General features: G+C 47.4%; 1 protein-coding gene across 2 annotated transcripts in view; it reads left to right on the top strand.

Moving 5' to 3' along the window:
• Positions 1-3,159: 3,159 nt before the first annotated feature.
• RNASET2 (ribonuclease T2) overlaps positions 3,160-21,287 on the top strand; it is a 30,968-nt gene continuing 12,840 nt past the window's right edge. Inside the window, exons 1-7 of one of the 2 annotated variants that reach the window (XM_075411842.1) lie at positions 3,160-3,279; positions 3,698-3,846; positions 8,021-8,135; positions 10,474-10,540; positions 18,324-18,379; positions 19,299-19,356; positions 20,183-20,253. In XM_075411842.1, the coding sequence (XP_075267957.1) occupies positions 8,047-8,135; positions 10,474-10,540; positions 18,324-18,379; positions 19,299-19,356; positions 20,183-20,253 (341 nt within the window). In that variant the 5' untranslated portion in view covers positions 3,160-3,279; positions 3,698-3,846; positions 8,021-8,046. The remainder of the gene's footprint in view (positions 3,280-3,697; positions 3,847-8,020; positions 8,136-10,473; positions 10,541-18,323; positions 18,380-19,298; positions 19,357-20,182; positions 20,254-21,287) is intronic. The other variant, XM_075411838.1, reaches the window with a different exon arrangement.

Genomic DNA, 21,287 nt, shown 5'->3' with positions numbered 1-21,287 from the left:
TACCTTAAGAGCCAACATCATTTTAGAGCAGCTTTGGATCTCTTTAAAAGCACTTTAATGGGAAACTTGTCTTTGGGTTTAGTTTTCACAGAGCGCTAAGTGTTAATTTGGCGGCCTCAGAGTGTAAATCCCGATGGCACCTCGAACCAGGACTAACCCTGGAGCTGGAGACCTTGCCAGCTCTGTCACCCGTGCAGCACGTTCCAGCCCTCGTCGGCACAGAATCCCAGAGCCCCAGCCTGGCAGGGGCTGGCAGGGACCTCTGGGGATCCCCCAGTCCAACCCCCTGCCCAAGCAGGGTCACCCAGAGCAGGCTGCACAGCACCACGTCCAGGCGGGGCTGGAATATCTCCAGAGAAGGAGACTCCACAGCCTCCCTGGGCAGCCTGGGCCAGGGCTCCGTCACCCTCAGAGGGAAGAAGTTCTTCCTCATGTTCAGCTGGAACTTCCTCTGCTTCAGTTTGTGCCCATTGCCCCTTGCCCTGTTGCTGGGCACCACTGGAAAGAGTCTGGCCCCGTCCTCCTGACACCCACCCTGCAGATATTTAGAGGCATTTCTAAGGTCCCCTCTCAGCCTTCTCTTCTCCAGGCTGAACAAGCCCAGCTCCCTCAGCCTCTCCTTGTAGGACAGATTCTCCAGACCCTCCTCATCCTCATAACCCTCCGCTGGACTCTCTCCAGTAGCTCCTCATCTTTCTTGAACTGGGGAGCTCAGAACTGGACTCCAGAACTACTCCAGGTGGGGCCTCACCAGGGCAGTGTAGAGGGGAAGGAGAACCTCCCTTGACCTGCTGCCCACACTGCTCTGAATGGACCCGGGCATCCCATTGGCCTTCCTGGCACCCAGGGCACACTGCTGGCTCATGGTCAACCTGTCACCCACCAGGACACCCAGGTCCCTCTCCGCAGAGCTGCTCCCCAGCAGCTCCGCCCCAGCCTGTACTGGTGCCTGGGGTTGTTCCTCCCCAGGTGCAGGACCCTGCACTTGCCCTTGTTGAACATCAGGTTGTTTCACGCCTGTCTGCAGGCAAAGATAGAATCCAAGGGAGATGGAAACTCTGTGTCCATGCCTACGGACTGCTCACGGGCAGCGACAGAGATGTCAGTGCCAGATGGAGCGGTGATGGCCTCAGCAGCGGGAGGAGGAGGAGCAGCACTGAGTACCAGGATCTGGAGAACTTCACTATTTGTAAATCTTCAACAAAATCTCTGAAACTTCTGATAGCTCTCAGACACCGTCAGAGACAACAGCAGATGGATGGCTCGTTTCATCCGGCACGACATTTTCATGTTTTCGCAGAAAGGTGGGCAAAGAGTTTTGTCTCAGCCTCCTTCTTACTGTGTAAATGTGTAAACATAACTAAAAGAATCTTGCCAGTGAATAATACCGTAACTCTGAACAAAGACCTTATTACACAGACTGTAATTAATCTGTTCAAAACAAATGCTGTTTTGCTTCTGGAAGCAGATCTGCCCACGCACCTCTCGAGTGTGTGTTGAAGCAGAACGGCTGTGACACATCCCCCCCAGCTCCAAACCACACAGTAGTAACTAGCAATCACGCTTTGTATTTGTGATTCACGCACCAGCACAGAGAGAGGGGCTGGAATGTGTTTCATGGTTTACTGTAGCGCTGAGGAAACGCGAAGCAGGCCCTGCCTGGGGTACTCCTGACTCACCCCTTCGGGGTGTTTCTTCCGCAGAAACTTCCTGTTGTTTCCAAACACGACAGCCGCCGTTTCAGACTTCCCTCGTTATTTTGGAGAAGTACAACACAGGCACGAGTGTCAGCACTCCTCTGTTCCCCTTACTGGGCTTGCTTTAGCCAATAATCCCAGAATCATAGAATCACAGAATGGTTTGGGTTGGAAGGGACCTTGAAGATCGTCTGGTTCCAACCGCCCTGCCGTGAGCAGGGACATCTTCCACCAGCCCAGGGTGCTCAGAGCTCCATCCAACCTGGCCTTGAACCCTGCCAGGGAGGGGGCAGCCACAGCTTCTCTGGGCAGCCTGGGCCAGGGCCTCACTACCCTCATGGGGAAGAATTTCTTCCCAATATCTCATCTAAATCTGCCCTCTTGTAGTTTAGAGCCGTTCCCCCTTGTCCAGTCACTACACCCCCTTGTGAAAAGCCCCTCTCCATCCTTCCTGTCGGCCCCTCCAGGCACTGGCAGCTGCTCTAAGGTCACCCCGGAGCCTTCTCTTCTCCAGGCTGAACAGCCCCAGCTCCCTCAGCCTGTCCTCGTAGCAGAGGTGCTCCAGCCCTCGGATCATCTTCGTGGCCTCCTCTGGCCCCGCTCCAACACATCCATGTTCTTCCTATGTTGGGGGCTCCAGAGCTGGACGCAGGACTCCAGGTGGGGTCTGACAAGAGAGGAGTCAAGGGGCAGAATCCCCTCCCTCGCCCTGTTGGCCAGGCTGCTCTGGATGAGTCCAGGGTACGGTTGGCTTTCTGGGCTGCCAGCGCACATTGCCGGCTCGTGCTGAGCTTCTCATCCACCAGTACCCCCAAGTCCTTCTCCTCAGGGCTGCTCTCGAGCCACTCTCCGCCCAGCCTGTACTTGTGTTTGGGATTGCCCTGACCCATGTGCAGGACCTTGCACTTGAACCTTCATGCGGTTCATGCAGAATCACAGAATGGTTGGGGTTGGCAGGGCCCTCTATGGGTCACCCAGCCCAACCCCCTGCCCAAGCAGGGTCACCCAGAGCAGGCTGCACAGCACCGCGTCCAGGCGGGGCTGGAATATCTCCAGAGAAGGAGACTCCACAGCCTCCCTGGGCAGCCTGGGCCAGGGCTCCGTCACCCTCAGAGGGAAGAAGTTCTTCCTCCTGTTCAGCTGGAGCTTCCTCTGCTTCAGTTTGTGCCCATTGCCCCTTGTCCTGTCACTGGGCACCACTGGAAAGAGTCTGGCCCCGTCCTCCTGACCCCCACCCTGCAGATATTTAGAGGCATTTCTAAGGTCCCCTCTCAGCCTTCTCTTCTCCAGGCTGAACAAGCCCAGCTCCCTCAGCCTCCCCTCGCAGCAGCTCCATGCACACGCATGGCTTCCTCGGCGGCCACAGGCGCGGTGACCGAGCCGGGCCACCCCCCCGCCCGGCGCTCGGGCAGCCCCGGGGGCGGGAGCCATGGCGGCGGGCCGGGGCGGGGCGGCTCCTTGCCCCGCTCCCTCCGTTCCTCCCTCCCGCAGCCGCCTCCGAGGCTGCACTGTGCGGGAGGCCGCGCCGGAGCAGCGGGCCGGGCCGGGCCGGGCCGGGCCGAGCAGCGGGGGCTGAGGCGAGGTGAGCTCTCCCCGAGGCGGCGGGGCTGCGGCTGCAGAGCCGCTCCCCATTGCCAGGGCCGCGCTGGGGCCGGCCCCGGGAGCTCCCTGCGGGCCTCTGCCTGTGGCCGCTTAACTCGCGCTTAACTCGGGTTTGCGGCGCCGGTGAGGGCTCGAATCGTGTCGGGTTTTGTTCCTTCTGCCTGAAATTCCCCGTGGAGCGACTCGAAAGTCGGGCAAAGGCTCTGCAGCGTTTCCCGGAGCTGGGAAACACTGCCTTGGCGTCCTCCCGCCGCTTGTAGGCCGCCCGCGCCGGGCCCGCGGCTCTCTGCGTCCCTGTCGGGTTATAAAAATTGACGGTTTATAAAAATTGGTAGTCTATAAAGTCCCCCGGGCTCGCCCTGAAACTGCTGCTGCGCGGGTTCTGCTTTGCCTTGTAGCTGGTGAGGGAAACACCGGGGAAATTCTGCGAAAAAGCCTCGCTGCGTCGCTGGGCGTGAGCGTCGCGCCTGGGAAGCGTTCAGGTCCTTGCCGTGGTTAGACAGCGCTCGGGCTTGGGAAGAGCGGTTCGCTGGAGTGGGCTGTGGAGGTAGGTGTTGAGTGAAGAGTGTTGTTATAAATTAAATTAACATTTCTCGTGCATGGTTTTGTCACTCGGCTGTCCAGCTCGATGTGGCCGGGGTGGTGCGCGCTGCCTTCTCGGAGGTGGCACCGAGACCATCGCCGACGTCGGGCTGACTGCCCTGCTGCTCGTCGCTGGGCGTTGATGCCGGTGCTGAGCCATGGGAGTCCTCCTCTGCAGCCTCCTCCACGTTCTCTGAGTCTCCCTGCCTGAACTAACCCGGGAAATTTTACCTAAGTGCGGGGTTGATTAGTCAAGCTAATTATTAAAAGCAAAAAAAGAAAATAAGGGAGTAGAGTACAGGTAACTAATTCCTGGTGTCTGAAAGGAGCGTATGCTATGTCAGCAGCCCCCTCGGGATGGTAGATCGGAATTCAAATGATCTGTGCTCAAGAAAGATTTCATCACCATTTATTGGAAATTCTGCCTAGTCCTTGATAAGCTTGGGCGGGTGATTTTGATACCAGCGTTGAACGACGCTGACGTAGCTGAAAGTGACCTTGTCCTGCCTCGGTTGCTAGCACACACACGTGCACAGGCACACACACACGTGCGGAAGCGTTGTCCATTCGTATCCAGGTATAGTAAACCAAGGGTCATCCCAGAGCTGTCCTGATTCTTTGGAGTGTGCTCCATAGGGAAAGTGAGGCGATAGCCTAGTTTCAAATAGTGATTTTATAGAATCATAGAATCATAGAATGGTGAGGGTTGGAATGTATCTGTGCATGTTTCACTTTGAAGCTGTAAGTTTTCTTCATTGCAAAATCTTTTTGGGAACATTATGACTTTTTTTATGACCAGTTTTCATCATGTGAAATCCCTGTTTCTTCTTACTACGGTAGAATTGGTGTAAGATTTCTTAATCTCTTCTTTCTTGTACTTGTGGAATCGGTAAACCAGTGTAATGTTTAGTAAACAGAAGCCATTAAAATCGCATGTGCTTCGTGTATCTTAGTGCAGTTTTCATTTGGATGTGTCCTTCCTCAAACGCACATCGTCTGGGTGCTTTCCAGGTGAGACTGACGCGGTTTTCACCTCCCACCGTCCACGTCACAGAATCACAGAATCACAGAATGGTCGGGGTTGGAAGGGACCTCTGTGGGTCACCCAGTCCAACCCCCCTGCCGAAGCAGGGTCACCCAGAGCAGGCTGCACAGGACCTTGTCCAGGCGGGTCTGGAATATCTCCAGAGAAGGAAACTCCACAGCCTCCCTGGGCAGCCTGGGCCAGGGCTCCGTCACCCTCAGAGGGAAGAAGTTCTTCCTCATGTTCAGACGGAACTTCCTGTGCCTCAGTTTGTGCCCGTTGCCCCTTGTCCTGTCACTGGGCACCACTGAAAAGAGCTTGGCCCCGTCCTCCTGACACCCACCCTGCAGATATTTGTAGGCATTTATAAGGTCCCCTCGCAGCCTTCTCTTCTTCAGGCTGAACAAGCCCAATTCCCTCAACCTCTCCTCGTAGGAGAGATGCTCCAGTCCCCTCACCATCCTCGTAGCCCTCTGCTGGACTCTCTCCAGTAGCTCTTCATCTTTCTTGAACTGGGGAGCCCAGAACTGGACACAGTACTGCAGATGAGGCCTCACCAGGGCAGTGTAGAGGGGAAGGAGAACCTCCCTCGTCCTGCTGGCCACACTCTTCTTGATGCACCCCAGGATCCCATTGGCTTTCTTGGCAGCCAGGGCACACTGCTGGCTCATGGTTAACCTGTCGTCCACCAGGACACCCAGGTCCCTCTCCCCAGAGCTGCTCTCCAGCAGGTCCACCCCAAGCCTGTACTGGTGCATGAGGTTGTTCCTCCCCAGGTGCAGGACCCTGCACTTGCCCTTGTTGAACCTCATCAGGTTCCTCTCTGCCCAGCTTTCCGGCCTATCCAGGTCACGCTGAATGGCAGCACAGCCTTCTGGTGTATCTACCACACCTCCCAGTTTGGTGTCACGGACAAATAAAAGGTCGACTGGAGTAGATCACTCAGTCTGTCGTGATGGTGTCATGATAGCTGCGAGGCTGAGCTGAAGCCTTAGAGCTTATGTATTGTTTTGTCAGTGGAAGAAACGCGATATGTTATGTCCAAGTTACAGATTGGGGGCTTTCAGCAGGTCTGCTCGCTGTGTCTGGTGTCCCGGCGCTCCCGTTCCAGGGGCAGAGCAATGTGCAGAATAAACCAGTGCGTTCCCCTGCTCTGACCGAAGAACTTTTTGCAGCCCCCCTCTGTTTCTGGTCATTTTTTGAGCAAACTTAGGGTTCTGATGAGAAAGGGAGATAATTGCCTTTATGCTTTTTGTAACTTAGTCACTGGATAAAAAATATGTTTCTTTGTTTCTTTGTGCCTGTCATCTTAAGTCATGCCAGTTTGCAAAAGAAATGCCAGAATGTTTGCTGGCTTATTTTTCTTCCATAATCCGCTTCCTCAAGATGTGTTTTCCAGACCCTTGTGCAGTGCAGCTTGTTTTTGGTGATGGCGTGTGACTTTATTGCCATATAAGTGGTATTTTCTTCTCTCCGAATAAAATATGCCTTTTATAGGTAGGGCAGAATCTTACCTGAAGACTCCTTACGTCTCTCCGTGTTTTGTCTTGGATAGATAGTTTATAAAGCAGAAAAATGAAGCTTTGCTTGGTTGGTTATCAGCTGGAAAAAACAGGAGATGAAATCATGAACAGGTCTGTAAGGCTGAATCGCACAGCATGAATTCCTGTTGTTCGAGTGATGAGACTTGAGATCGCTTTAAATGCAGAACTCTTGGGGAGAATGGATACCTGGCAGTTAATTACTTACTTGTGATTTTTTTTTTACATTGTGTGAATACATCAGTTTCTTTCGTACAAGAGGTACATCTTGCTTTAGCCAGCTTTTGATAAAGACTAATTGTACATTATGAATTGCTTTTGTATACAAGTAGCACGCTCCAAATTATTTGAAATTTGCCTGGTGAGTGAAAATCCTTAAGGGCTTTTTTTGAGAAACTAAATCAGAAAATTAATGGTTGCCAATGAAGATTGATCTCGTAATATCTTCTATTAGTCCACGCGATAACGGTGGGAAAACGGGCTCTTCTTTATAAAGAGCCGTGGACCAGAGTTACACTGAATTTCCTGAGTCAGCCTCAATGGCTGCGTCAGCAGTGTCTTCACTGGTGTCAAACCAGGCTTTATTTGGCTGCTGTAAAAAAGGGTTAATTTTAATTTATAATTAACCCTCATAGAAAAAAGGGTGTGACTTGCATAGTGAGCGACCTTAGCAGGGGCACATCGGTTGCACACAGTGTCTTGTAGTGCTTTTTTTAGGGCTCTCAGAATGAGCAAGTTGGCAAGTAGGTTTGGTGAGGCGTTAATAATTTATATATTTTTTATATATTTATATATTTTATAATTTATAATTAATAATTGCATGTAAATACATGCATGGGCACCTGGATCTGGCGTCTGGGAGGCAGCGGCTGAAATGCTGGGAGGTGGCTGGCGGGTACAGGAGGCAGCTGGGGGTTTTTGACCCGTGCCAAGTGAAAGTCCTCCTGCTGGTGAAAGTTCAGTTGATTTGCTTGCTTTCCTTTCCCCTGATTTCTAGAGTTCAGGAGGTAGCAGGCAGATTGCCCGTGGTTTTGTAGAGGCTGTCTCAGGTTTATAACAAGAACAGAAACTGATCTGGTTTTAGCAGCAATTTTTTTAGCATCGGTTCAGTAGTCAGCTGGCATTTAGAGAGAATTTCATCGCTGGACATCATGCCTTGCTTCCAGTGAGTTGCTGATATCAGCCTTGGTCAATCCAACATGAATATTGAATGTGAAGTTCAAAGTTTCTGTAATGAATCATTCTGGGCATTTGAGCTGACCACGAGTCTGATGTTAGATAACGCGTGGTGCACAGAATATTTATGTGTCTCTGTTTTTATTGCAAAGTGGCTCTATGGGGGCTGTGCAAGTAAAGAAAAAAGAGGAAACCGTGATGTCATCCTTGATGCTATTAGTTTATGAAAATTAGCGTGCAAGCTGGGGAATCAGGCACGGCATTGAGAGGGATCCTCATTCTATCCGTGGTTGTAGATCTAGTGGAGAGTTGATATTACCTGCTGTTTCTGAGATAGCTGTGTTTTTCTGCATTTCAACGCTTGCACTGAATGAGTAACAGATTTCTTCTTTTAACAGCTTTTTACAGTTATTTGATTAACAAGATGAAGCCTGCAAAGCTGCACTATGGGATTCTCTGTTGGTTTTCTGTGGCATCCTGTTGTTGGTGTACTTCAGATAAATTCACTCAAAGGTAAGTTGTTCTTTAAAAAGAAGTCTCTGACAGCTCTTTCTTGAGTGCAAAGCAGAGCAGTTTAATGTCTAATGAGTGTAAATTTTCTTATTATGTACTATTTTTGATGTGTTATTCTTCCCTTAGGTGACTGGTAAAATGAGGTGTCTGCATTAACTGGAGGAGTGGGGGTCATGCCTGAGAAAAGCTTTACATTTATTAATGTGCCAGCATGAAAAAGAGATGGAAACTTAAATTTCATTTGTTGCACTTAAAAGATTTGCAGTCTTGTGTCAAATGGACCATTTAGACTTGTGATGTAGTAATGACAAAAATTGGAAATAATTGTGGAGCCTGTAACAACAAACTGGAGTCATCCCTATGGCAAGAATTGCACCAACTGTTACACTGTGTACTTTTTTAATATCTTTTTTTTTCCTTGCTATTTTCTCCATTCCGATGATTTTAAATTCCTTTTCATACAGCATCCCGACTGGGACTGTGTCGGTGCCGTGCAGCCTTTTGGTGGTTGTTGCACTTGGCAAAATCCGGGCTTGAGTACCGGTGGGCCATGGGGTACACGCGCCCCAGCTCTAAAGGCACAGCGCTGAACCGCACAGGGCACGGTAACCCGGGTCAGAAATAGGGACGACATCCCTGGAACTGGATAGGTACTGAAAATGGCTTTCCTTGGATTCCAGTTCTGAGCTGAAGTTTCTAAAACTTCATCTATTTAATAATCACAATTTTCTGACCTATCCTTAGCCAAAAAGTGGGTTCTAGGAGAACTTGTTCTGGCATGAATGTCATTGGAGAAGTTCAGCTGCTGTTTCAAATACAGATGAAAGATGTTTTTTTTCTAAGTAAGGACTTTTTAAAGCGAGGAAACTAACTGCTCTATGGTATTGGGGAATTCTTCTGTTCAGGTTTCCACAGCAGCAGTAAAGACCTGTTAGAAGTGTTAATAGTTTTCATTGTGGCCTTGCCTGATCTGTTCCAGAGCTATTCTGCAAAGTTCTTTAAAAACCACAGATACATGTGAACGCTTAAGAGAAGACAGCAAACTAGCAGAACTAGTGGAAAAAACGGAGAAGTGATGTAACGTGAGAGCATCTCAACTTCCTCAATTTGAGAAGAATTAGCGTTCTCATATTTTATTTTATATAACCTCTGGCAAGCACTAATGGAGGGCATGTGGCTGTTAGCTTCCAGAGAAGAACACTTTATTTTGGCAGTACTGCACACAATGCTGTCAGTTTGAACGTTGTACAGTTCTGTTTTTGTTGATTTTCCCACTTGCTGTTCTTTTTAATCACTTAGTGTGGTTGCTTAATAGCTAAATATATCTGCGGTAGTGTCTGAAGCAACAGGACTTTTGTCTACTTCTCGTTTATGCAGAATAGGTCTGCCCCAAACTGTTGGAAGATGCCTCTGCTCTGCAGAAGTGGCAAGATATGATGTAGCCTTCCAACACTTTTTGAATAAAATTTTTAAGCTTGTCTTTTTTTTCCCCTCTGCACAGGAGTAAGATAGTACTGATGCCTCTGTGAGTTATAGAGCTCTTTATTCTAAGGGGCTTTGAAACACAAGCACTTTTGTAAAATATGGGATATTCCTTCTTTGGTTCTTCCTTAGGTAACCTTAAGACTATGTCACAGTTTGATTATTTATTAAATGTTTAAAAATTACTTAATTTGTAGTAAGCATTTTAGGAATGTAGTGTTTGAATTAAATGTCTAGAAAATGATAAAGTTAGCAGTTTTGAGACATACCGGTTTTACTTTAGTTTTTATTCTGATTTTTTTTTTTAATCTAAAAGGTTGGAGACACTTGCAAGATCAAACTGCCTCTCCTGTGGTGTCAGCTACGTTGCTTGTGGTTGTTCGCAGTCTTTCTTTTTCAGAAGAGTAGTTGTAGTTCCAAGAATGTTGTATACTTTCTTTGCAGCTGAGATACCCATCAAGAAAAACTAGAAGATTCTTAACATCCTAAACAAAGATATCTTTTTTTTGTTAATTATTGTTGTAAAAGCTTGCCAGTAAGCACTTTCATAAATATAAAATAGAGCAACATGATTGGTCCGTATTTAAGGAAGGGAAAGCTTATGGAGATGGGATGCCAGAAGTGGAATTTGTTTAATGATGGGGGGTTATTAGCAGGTTTCTAAATATGCTTTTTCTGTGTGATTTGTCAGTTTGATCCTGCTGTGTTTGGAGTTCTGAAGTATTACAAGAGAAGCTATGAGCAACAACCAGCTCTAAAATCAATGCATTGTACTAGTAAGCAATGTGCTGGTTGCCGAAGGTGTTGTTCTTTTCAAAATGCTTGAGGAAAAATAGATTTCTCTGTCTTTCTCCAGCGACAACCACCCTCATACCTGGAAAAAGCTGTATCTTGCTCATCATTGGCCAGTGACTGTATGCAAGGTGAGTTTTTGTGGTTTGTTCCCTTTTATCCTGGCAAAAGTAGTCTTGGACAATAAATGTTTGAAAACAGAATGACTGAAGCCCATCCAGCGTTTAATCTTGCTTGTGCCCTTATATCCTTATGAAGACTTTCACTGAGCTTGGTGCAACTTCTGCTACTTCCCCTGCACTCTGGAGTAGCAGTAAACAAGACAGGATTGTGATATGTTACAGGTAGAGTAGCCGATGTAGGGCATACCATAGACTTAGCTTTAATTGCTCATTAAATATTTTGTGGTGTCTTGTTAGTTGTGAACTTAACCATAAACTCCACCAGACTCTGTAAGGAGACTTGCCTGCCTGGTCGGACGGAAGGCAGCAAGTTACTGCTTGACCTGGCTGCTGCACAACAAGTTGTAGCTTTGTAATGTTGGCTCCAGTGTTTTCATGTAAGTCATCCAATACCGATTCAGTCAGCAAAGAGGGAGCTGTAAAGCTGTTATGGCAGGTGTCTCTGAGCATTTCTGTGTTTGAGGGGTGGAAACTGAAAATGAACCCAGCCTTCCAATGTATGTCTGGCAAAAGGACAACTGAGAGGTGTACAACTTCTGTCCCTTTTGCTGTTAAATACCTACTACCATCTGACAAGTAGAACATTTTTCCTATGCTGGAAATACTTGAAGACCTCTTCTCATACAGCTGAATTAAAAAACTGCTATACTTCAAAGTGGAACATGTGATCAGATCTGCTTACGCAAGGTTAAAGAACCCAGTGGATAATAGAAAAGCTCCGGTTTCAGGCAAATGTCTCTGGAGCCAAAAAGGTCCCAATTCTGGGAGACTTAGGTTTATTTACTACAGTATTAGAGTCTTATTTTTTGTGCTTTAGGTACATTTGTATTTCTCATTGCTATTTCTGGAAATAAGTATAAAAACAGTAGCAGCGAAAGTCACATACAGCCTAAATTTCTGAGGAAAAGTCGAGGCACTTTACATTGGTTAAATGTGGTTTAGCCGGGCTGGAGGCCGGGTGCCCACCAAGCAGCTCTGTCACTTCACCTGCTCAGCTGGACAGGGGAGAGAAAACACGACGAAAGGCTCGTGGGTCGAGGTGAGGGCAGGGGAGATCACTCACCAGTTACCGTCACGGGCAGAACAGACTCAGCTTGGGGGAATTAGTTCGATTTATCACCAATCAAATCATAGAAGGGTAATGAGAAATAAAACCAGATCTTAAAACACCTCCCGTCCCTTCTTCCCAGGTTCAGCTTCACTCCCAAATTCCATCACATGTCCATCACACGTCTTTGCCGCTCCTTCCTCCTCACGCTCTGCCCCTGCTCCAGCCTGGGGTCCCTCCCATGGGAGACAGCTCTCCATGAACTGCCCCAGCGTGGGGCCTTCCCACAGGGCACAGTCCTTCAAGAACAGGCTACTCCAGCATGGGTCACCCACGGGGTCACAAGCCCTGCCAGCAGACCTACTCCAGCATGGGCTTCTCTCTCTCCGTGGGTCTACAGGTCTTGGCAGGATCCTGCTCCAACGCAGGCTCCCCGTGGAGTCACAGCCTCCTTCGGGCACCCCCCCTTCTCTGGCATGGGATCCCTTCCACAGGCTACAGGTGGAGATCTGCTCCACCGTGGACCTCCATGGGCTGCAGGGACAGCCTGTCCCACCACGGTCTGCTCCATGGCTGCAGGGAAACCTCTGGCCCGGCAACTGGGGCACCTCCTTCTCCTTCTGCCCTGGCCTTGGGGGCTGCAGAGTTGTTGCTCCAACATCATCTCACTCCTCTCTCTGGCTGCAATTGCCGTTGCACAGGTTTTTCCCCTTCTGAAACACGTTATCCCGGAGGCACTCCCACCACTGCTGGTGGGCTTGGCCTCGGCCAGCAGCAGGTCCATCCTGGGGCTGGCTGGCACTGGGTCTGTTGGACATGGGGGGAGCTTCTGGCAGCTCCCCTGCAGCCCCCCCGCTGCCAAAACCTTGCCACGCAAACCCAGTGCGAGAAGGATCAGTAAGAAAACTGAGATGCACGTGTCTAGCTGAGACCAAGGAGTGGCCACTGTTCTGTTTTTTGTTTGTTTCCCTGTTTTTGAGGGGAAGTAAGCCCAGTTTTTGTGCAATTTGTGTCTGATTTCCTATTGAGTAAACACCAGCTGTTACTGACTTCAAGCAGAGATGCTGGTGTTCGGGGGATTGTGGTGCCTGGCACGAGTGGGCATTCAGGGTCAGTAACCGTGCAAGCCCTTGCTTACAGGAATGAGATGTAAACAGTTAAATAAAGAAATAAAACCCTCCAAAACCCTGCAAACCAACCAAACAGAAAACGCCTACCAGCCAGTTTTCCCACTGTATGTTCTTGCTGGCTACTACTAGTAGTAGTAGTGCCACTGGTGAATTGACAAATAACCTTTATAGCCTTATAGTGAAATTGTAATGAGTAATTGAAGATATTAAGCATGAGAAAATGTAGGCTTTCTTACACTTTGTTCATTCCTTATGATCCTCTGTAGTAAGAGGTGGACAGAAGCGTTCCAAAGGAGTGAAGAAAAAGTGCATTTAAAATAATATGAAGTGACTTTTTACCCAGTTTCACATCCCTGAGTCATATGAAGAAACAGAATCTCAAGTGTTACTCCCGTAACAGCTTGCTTTTTGCTAACACGAACGTGGGAGGAGTTCCCAAATTCAGTGGTGGGCTTTTTTTTTTCTGAAATACATAGATTCTTCTACATTTTCGGTGTATTTAATAAGTTACTACAGGGAGGAAATATTTCTAATGTCATTCTTCGGTTTAAAACTGTTGACGTGATGTTGAAAAGAAAAATAGCTGGGTGAAGGAAACTGCAAAACTCATTGTATCATTTATGTAAAAACCTTTGAGATGCTGCTTTCTGCAAATGCTTACTAGTTTATGCTTACCTTAATTCCTACCTGTTTTACATATCTGTGTTCAAACGTGTTTTCAGGCTTTTGAAGGCCTGAAAGACCCTTTTTAAAATCTTAGTGGGCACAGTTCAGCGTGCTGGGAATTGAAGAATCCCTATCTCCCAGCTCTCCCATGCTTTGAACTGTAGGTGTTCAGCTGGTGCTGCTTGACATTGAGTGTGGTCAACACAGTTAAACTGGAAATAAGTGTTTTGTAATCATACCTTCTAAACTAACCTACTAAAATTAAATAGTGGGTATCATGGAAGCAGTAATAACCCCAGGACTTAGTTACTGGCTGCTCTAGTGGAAGGGTGAGGGAGGAAGAGAGATGTTCTTCTTCATCCTCTGATTAGAATTCCAGTACCATACAATGGACCTAAAGTGACTATGTCTTCTACAAAGGTATCCAAGCTAAATCCACAGTCCTCAAGTGATATGAATTTAATGTTCCCATAATAAATTGTGCCTGTGGTGCAATTTATTGAACTTCATGTGGCTAATTCCTGTCACACTTAAACTCTCTGATCACAAATTAATGTGAATCCTATTATGTGGAAATGGGAGCAACTCAAGGGCAAGAAGAGGGACTTTCCTGCGTTACGGAGTTGTGAAGATCTTTAACTCAAGAATTTCAGAAGAGAAGTATTATTGCAGCTTTTGCATCTTGGATATTGTGAAAATGTGGGTGTTTCCTTGTGAAACTGGGAAGATCCGATGCAAGTTTGTAGGCTGTTCGGTTCCTCCCCTGTTGAGCATGGGAAGGATGATGAGGAAATGGGTGCTGAACCCTGCTGGGGTCTGCCTTTTTCTGCACGGAGGTGCTGATTGAATTAAAAAGTCAAAGAAAGGACAACAGAATAGGCTGGTGAACAGCGCAGGGTGGATTCAAGTTTGCAGGTAGTGTTAAGCAGCAGATGGAATTAAGTTTTATTTTATATGAGATAAAAGGTTTTCCTAATTTCAGGCTTTGGCAGTATTTTTATAGCAAAGGCTTAAAGGAAGAATAGAAGCACTATTTTTTCTTCCTTTTTTTTTTTGGTATAATTAGAAGTAGTCACATAATAAAGAAAGAATTAAAGTGACTAAGGTGAAAGCAGTACATGATTGTTGTCTAGCATGGGATCAAAAAGTTCCTTAGATAAAGGGGTACCTTTATTTCTTTGTTTATATGTCAAGCCAGGTGTGTCACAGTGAGTCCAGCTCTTGACATACACAATTTTGCAACAAAAAGTTTTTTCCTGAATGCTCATGTAACTCATAACTCTGAATCTACGCCTCCAGCTTCTCTGTGAATTAAGGTCTGGTTTAGATCGTTTTGGTGGGTCGTTATCTTCTGTGAGGATAAACATGTTAAAGGTTTTAGCTTATCAGCTCATGCTACAGAGCTGTTCCACGAGAGTAAATTGGTTTTATTTCCCTCCTTCCAAATTTTTTCATCAACTTTATAAATTTGGTTCATTCATTGATTGGTTTTACCCCGGGGATGAGGGGGGAATGAGGAAGGGGGGTGATTACAGACTGTTTGGGGGAGAGAAGCTGAAGAGGTGAACTCTCCACAGCTTCAAAAGCAAGGACTTTTTGTAGCAGTTGTGCTGTTTCATTACAAAATAACACTTAAAACTGATCTTAATTAAACAAGTGCTCTATTTAAACGGGGTGGTTGAAAGGGAGAGCAGGATTAAATATTTTGCTTCCCAGGAGCTGACTTTTCATTGAAACTTGGGGTGTCTGTGTGTGATCCGGTAGCACTGCCCTCTGCTAGGGACAGGCTGCTTTGCCAAGGGGTTTGTAGCTGGGGCAGCCCCTCAGGTAACGCTTCTGTGACAGGTTGGCCTTTCACTTTTTCACCTTTTTCCACTGCGTTTCGCTTTTTGGCGTGCCAGAGGCGAGAGGAGCCCCCACGCCGCCAGCAGCCGCGGTTTGGCCGAGCCCTGGCTGTTGGGACCAGGCTGGTCTCTGCCGCAGCGTTGCCGCTCGGCGTGGTGGGGGCTGTGGAGGCTCTCGGGCGCTTTTCTCAGCATTACAGAATCACAGAATCACAGAATAGTAGGGGTTGGAAGGGACCTCTGTGGGTCACCCAGTCCAACCCTCCTGCTGAAGCAGGGTCACCCAGAGCAGGCTGCACAGCACCACGTCCAGGCGGGGCTGGAATATCTCCAGAGAAGGAGACTCCACAGCCTCTCTGGGCAGCCTGGGCCAGGGCTCCGTCACCCTCAGAGGGAAGAAGTTCTTCCTCCTGTTCAGCTGGAGCTTCCTCTGCTTCAGTTTGTGCCCATTGCCCCTTGTCCTGTCGCTGGGCACCACTGAAAAGAGCTTGGCCCCATCCTCCTGACACCCACCCTGCAGATATTTGTGAGCATTTATAAGGTCCCCTCTCAGCCTTCTCTTCTCCAGGCTGAACAAGCCCAGTTCCCTCAACCTCTCCTCGTAGGAGAGATGCTCCAGCCCCCTCACCATCCTCGTAGCCCTCCACTGGACTCTCTCCAGTAGCTCTTCAAATCACATGCGGTCCGTTTGGGTTGGGGTGGTTATCAGATTGCTTTAAAACAGGAGAAGGCAGTGTTCCTTTTTCAAATTAATCTAGATACAGGAGGCTTTCTGGGGTCCAGTGCCTACTTGAAAATACCAATCTGTAACTCTGTTCGAGCCAGGGGTTGCTGGAGGTTGAATTACTCCTGCAGCAATCAGCATGTGGTAAACAGGAAGGCTGAGAGGAAGCTTTGCAGAAGCAGCAGCAGTACCCAGCTTCCCAGGCAAGCATTTGCTCTGTTTCTGATCACAGAATCACAGAATGTTCGGGGTTGGAAGGGACCTCTGGGCATCATCTAGTCCAACCCCCCTGCTGAAGCAGGGTCACCCAGAGCAGGCTGCCGATTTGAAATGAACATTGGAAAAATACTATGGCTAGAGCTAAAAAGGAGGATGAATGAAGCTGGCCAAAGCGTGCAAAGTGTGAACGAACGCGTTCTTGGTTGCATTGAGCTCACAGTTCTGCCAGCACGCAGTGCCACACCAGGAGCCTGGTGAAATGTGTAGAAGAAACTGCTAATAAAGTTAGTGCCGTGATAGGGGAGAGCTTATTCCAAATGTAAAATGGTCTGGTTCTGAGGTAGCAGAAAGTAGCCTGATCCACGCTAAATGAATGGAGCTAAATCTCCATTTATCATGTTCCAGGTGGCAGCTTTCTGTATTTTTCTCATCATCAGACCTTTTCAAGGAGCGCAGAGCCATTACAATAAAAAGCATCAACAAAAACTACAATATTAGACAAGCACACAAGCATCTTTAAGCATCCAGGAGTAGTTCTGTGTTGTATTAAAAGCGAAAAATACAAAGAAGAGATGATTGTGCAGCCTGCTCTGGGTGACCCTGCTTCGGCAGGGGGTTGGACTGGGTGACCCACAGAGGTCCCTGCCAACCCCAGCCGTTCTGTGATTCTGTGAAATAGGTTGCTTATTCCAAGTCAAATGGTTAGAATATATTTTTTAACTATTTTGTCTTGAGGGACAAGGGAATGAGCTGCAGTTGATGGTTGAGTAGGGAGCAAGGTTGCACCGTTCTTGTTCCCCCCCTCAGCTGAGCAAGCCAGTTAGCTGTCAGCTTGATTTTCAGGGGGTGATGTGTTAGCTGCCAGGTGTTCATTTGCTGGGGTTTGGGCTGGGTAGCTGGACTCCTTCAGCTCCACAAAGCCTGTGTCACGATATTGTTTCGGTGTTTGCAGCGTGTGTGTGTCGACAATGTTCCTTTCAGGAGAAAAAGAACTGCTGCTGGGTTGAATTGCTTCTGTTATCGGTGGTGAGAGAGGAGAGGAAGGAAGCGGGCGCGGAACAAGAACGCGGGCCAGTTTGCTGCCACTGGCCTGTGGCACGTGGAGGGCAGTTAGTGGGATGGCAGGCCCCTCTCTGCTCTTCCCTGCGCTCTGCTCTTGCTCTGGCATCGCACAAAAGACATTGGGGCATAATTAAGAGAGGGTGCAGAGCTGCAAAGGAAAGCTATTGATGTGGGGAAAGAAGTCTGAGGAGGTTGTTATTTAATGGGGAAAAGTGTTTACTAAAAAGAGCCCTAATTACTAAGCAAAATAATCAGGGAAAATACAATAATGGTGTGCTGTGATGTGTGAACATGGATTTTTTTTTTTTGTTTTGTTCAGGAATATGTACTCTGCTGTAAACAATAATTAATGTGTAGGCTATTTCACCTGCATTATCTAAAGTTTTGACTGGGGGCTTTCTTTTCTAGGAATGTATATAGCCTTTCCTCTTCTCTCCATTCCCTTGTCCCTCAAGGCAAAATAGTTAAAGAATATATTCTAACCATTTTACTTGGAATAAGCAACCTATTTCATATCTTCTTTGTGTTTTTTGCTTTTAATACAACACAGAACTACTCCTGGATGCTTAAAGATGCTTGTGTGCTTGTCTAATATTACAGTTTGTGTTGATACTTTTTATTTTACTGGCTCTGCTCTCCTTGAAAACGTCTCATGATGAGAAAAATACAGAAAGCTGCCACCTGGAACATGATAAAAGCAGATTTATCTCCATTCATTTAGCGTGGATCAGGCTACTTACTATTACCTCAGAACCTGTCCTTTGTCTTCTTTTTACGCTGCCTGTTCAGGATGCCCCCTGGTACTCACTTTGTCTGCTTCAAAATTTTCATGCCAGTTGGTCTCTGCTGAGTGGCACATGATCCCCAAGAGCTTCAAGTAACTGGAGTTCCCCAGTTCATGCTTTGGGCAAGCAGAAGTTCTCCTGTCTCACTAGAGCCTTGGACCACCAGTGAATGAACTTTTATTTTTTCCTCTGAACCATTATCCTTGGACCCATGGACACATACAACAAATACTCTGTATTTTTGTTTTCCACAGATGAGTGCTAATGACTGTCAAGACCCTCCAGAGTACTGGACAATCCACGGACTGTGGTATGATCAGAAAGTATTTTTATTTCAGCCTGGGAAGGAAAAAAATCAAGTACCAGGATGTTTAGTGGGTTTTTTTTCGAGGCTTAATCTATCTATTTTTATGATTCCTGGAAACAAAAGCCTTCATTTTGTTCGAAATCAAACCCCTATGGTTTGGTAGAAAGATGAAATACACTTCTGTATCTCATGACTTGCTGAGCTCCTGAAATCCTCTTGCCACATGAGCATTTGATTTGTACATCTCTTTTTAAGATCAGTAATGTTCTCAAACAGAAAGGGAAGTATAGTTTCCCCTCTTTTTTTTTCTCCCTGAGTTAGCAGAATTTGTTAGTGCCTTGTGACTGCTTGTGGCTTAAAGTGTCTTAACTCGGCACAAATGTTGCAAAAGTGCAGGAAAAACTAATTTGCTTTAAAGGAATCAACTCATGGGAATTGGTGCCAATGGCAGCAGTGCAGAGGTTTTCCTGACAAATAGAGGGAAAAATTCGGTACAGGAGTTTGTTAGGCGATGCCTGCTGGAAGGGTGAACAGCATCATGCCTGGATTTCCAGTGGGTGTCTTGGTGATGCTTGCAGAATCGTTCCTTGGTGCAGTGGGTGAGGAGGTCAGTGACATTAGTGACAATATGTGCAAGACCCTGTGTGTCACTGAGCCCCCATATGGCTTTTGCACGGAGTGGGAGGGACTGGAGGGCCCAACGAAGAGCCTCTGCAGGGCAAAGGTTTTAGCCATAGTTAACATCTGGAATATTTACTTCTAAAACACTGTAGGTGCTGATGGGTTACTTGCATTTTAAATAAAATCTCTTTCTATAATCGTGCATATTTAAATTTCGAGCTAATGGTATAGAATATAATGCTCTTAGTTGCCATTAGTGAGTTAGGAGACATCTTTTTTCACTTTTATTTTGCTTCCCTAGGCCTGACAGTGCTGAAGAGTGTAATAGGACCTGGCATTTCAATGTCACCGAGATCAAGGTATTTATTTAAAACTAAAACAGCCATGCCAAGCAGAGCTGAGTGCAATTACTTTTGCACATTCTGTATGCAAAATCTATAGCTTGCAATGTGTCACTCTTAATGTTTGCTGAGAGGTATGTTCCTTTAATGACTCCACAAATTCATTAGGTGCTTCTGGTACTGCTTACAGCAGCAGTGGCTGTGATCATTAGCAGCTGCTCCTGCTTGGTTTTGTCGAGGTGTGGTTTGACTCGTTCAGCCACATCCTCCTTAAAAACAATCTAGAGAACGTGGGTGGGGGAGCTGCAGTGGCAAAAAGTACCTGTGAGAAGGGGGTTACAGTCAGTCCATGTTCTCTCTTCCATTTTCTACTGCAAATCCAGAACACAGAAAATGAAAGAGTTCAGAGTATATTTTTCTGTGTGTTTTCTCCCAGGGCATTAGTCCTTTTTTTTTTTGTTTTGTTTTTTATTCATGAAAAAATTTTCCGTGTTTCATTCAAATGTGTTGTGAACGGGGATGGGAAGCTTGAGCCAACAAATATGAAAAGCTGCATGACTGAACGAGTTCTGCAGGGGCAGCTGAAGGAGCATCTTCCTTTGAGGCAGCGTGTTGATATTTGCACATTCAGATGTTTAGAGAATTGCACCTACCTGTTACCTCCAGCAGCAGCACTTTCAGAATATCAGGGTGAAAGTCCTTTTCTTTTTCTGTGAGTAGATGTTTCAGTTGGGGCTGTTGAAAGACGAGGCTTCAGTTTTAGAAAATGTATCAATGTGTGTAGGTTGTATAAGAAATAGCTTTGTAACACTGTAGATGCATTTATTAATTGTGATATTTTTAGGATCTGATGTCAGACATGAGACACTACTGGCCTGATGTGCTTCATTCCTCTCTGAATCGCACCCACTTCTGGTGAGTACAAAAAAGAACTAAAAAGAGTTTTGGATATTGTGTTATAAAAAGATCCCTCTGAGTTAGTGATTCTCCAGGTGAGATGTTGTGCATGAGAAGCAGTGTCCAGGAGGCCACTTTTTTTTTTTCGCAGTGTGTCTTGTCAGTCTCAGTTACAAAATAAATCTTTTTTTTTTTGCTAAAGCACCTGCAAAATGCAGCTGTTGAAGAGAGGGCTATGGCAGAGGTTTTGGAGAAGTGAAACTTGGTGAAAGAGAGAGAGAATGCGTTTCCTCTGCTTACCCCTGGGGAGGAGAAGCAGCTGCTGCTGCTGCATTAAATCTGAAGAGCAGTCTCACTCCTGGGATGTCACGGCTAGCGACAGGAGCAGCTGCCAGGCCTCCCTTCCTTGCTAGGTTCGCTGCGTAGCTGGCTTTGAGAGACCTGTCCTTCTGGGCTTCCTCACTGAGGAATCACAGAATGGTTTGGGTTGGAAGGGACCTTAAAGATCATCTGGTTCCAACCCCCCTGCCATGAGCAGGGACATCTTCCACCAGCCCAGGGTGCTCAGAGCTCCATCCAACCTGGCCTTGAGCACTGCCAGGGAGGGGGCAGCCACAGCTTCTCTGGGCAACCTGGACCAGGGCCTCACCACCCTCATGGGGAAGAATTTCTTCCCAATATCTCATCTAAATCTGCCCTCTTTTAGTTTACAGCCGTTCCCCCTTGTCCTGTCACTGCACCCCCTTGTGAAAAGCCCCTCTCCATCCTTCCTGTCGGCCCCTCCAGGCACTGGCAGCTGCTCTAAGGTCACCCCGGAGCCTTCTCTTCTCCAGGCTGAACAGCCCCAGCTCCCTCAGCCTTTCCTCCCAGCAGAGGTGCTCCAGCCCTTGGATCAGCTTCGTGGCCTCCTCTGGCCCTGCTCCAACACATCCATGTCCTTCCTATGTTGGGGGCTCCAGAGCTGGACGCAGGACTCCAGGTGGGGTCTGACGAGAGCGGAGTAAAGGGGCAGAATCCCCTCCCTCGCCCTGCTGGCCACGCTGCTCTGGATG

This window comes from Opisthocomus hoazin, chromosome 2 (genome assembly GCF_030867145.1).
Source record: "Opisthocomus hoazin isolate bOpiHoa1 chromosome 2, bOpiHoa1.hap1, whole genome shotgun sequence".
Taxonomy (NCBI): Eukaryota; Metazoa; Chordata; class Aves; order Opisthocomiformes; family Opisthocomidae; genus Opisthocomus; species Opisthocomus hoazin.
The sequence above is the reverse complement of the archived record's forward strand: the minus strand, read 5'-3'. Positions and strand labels throughout refer to the sequence as shown.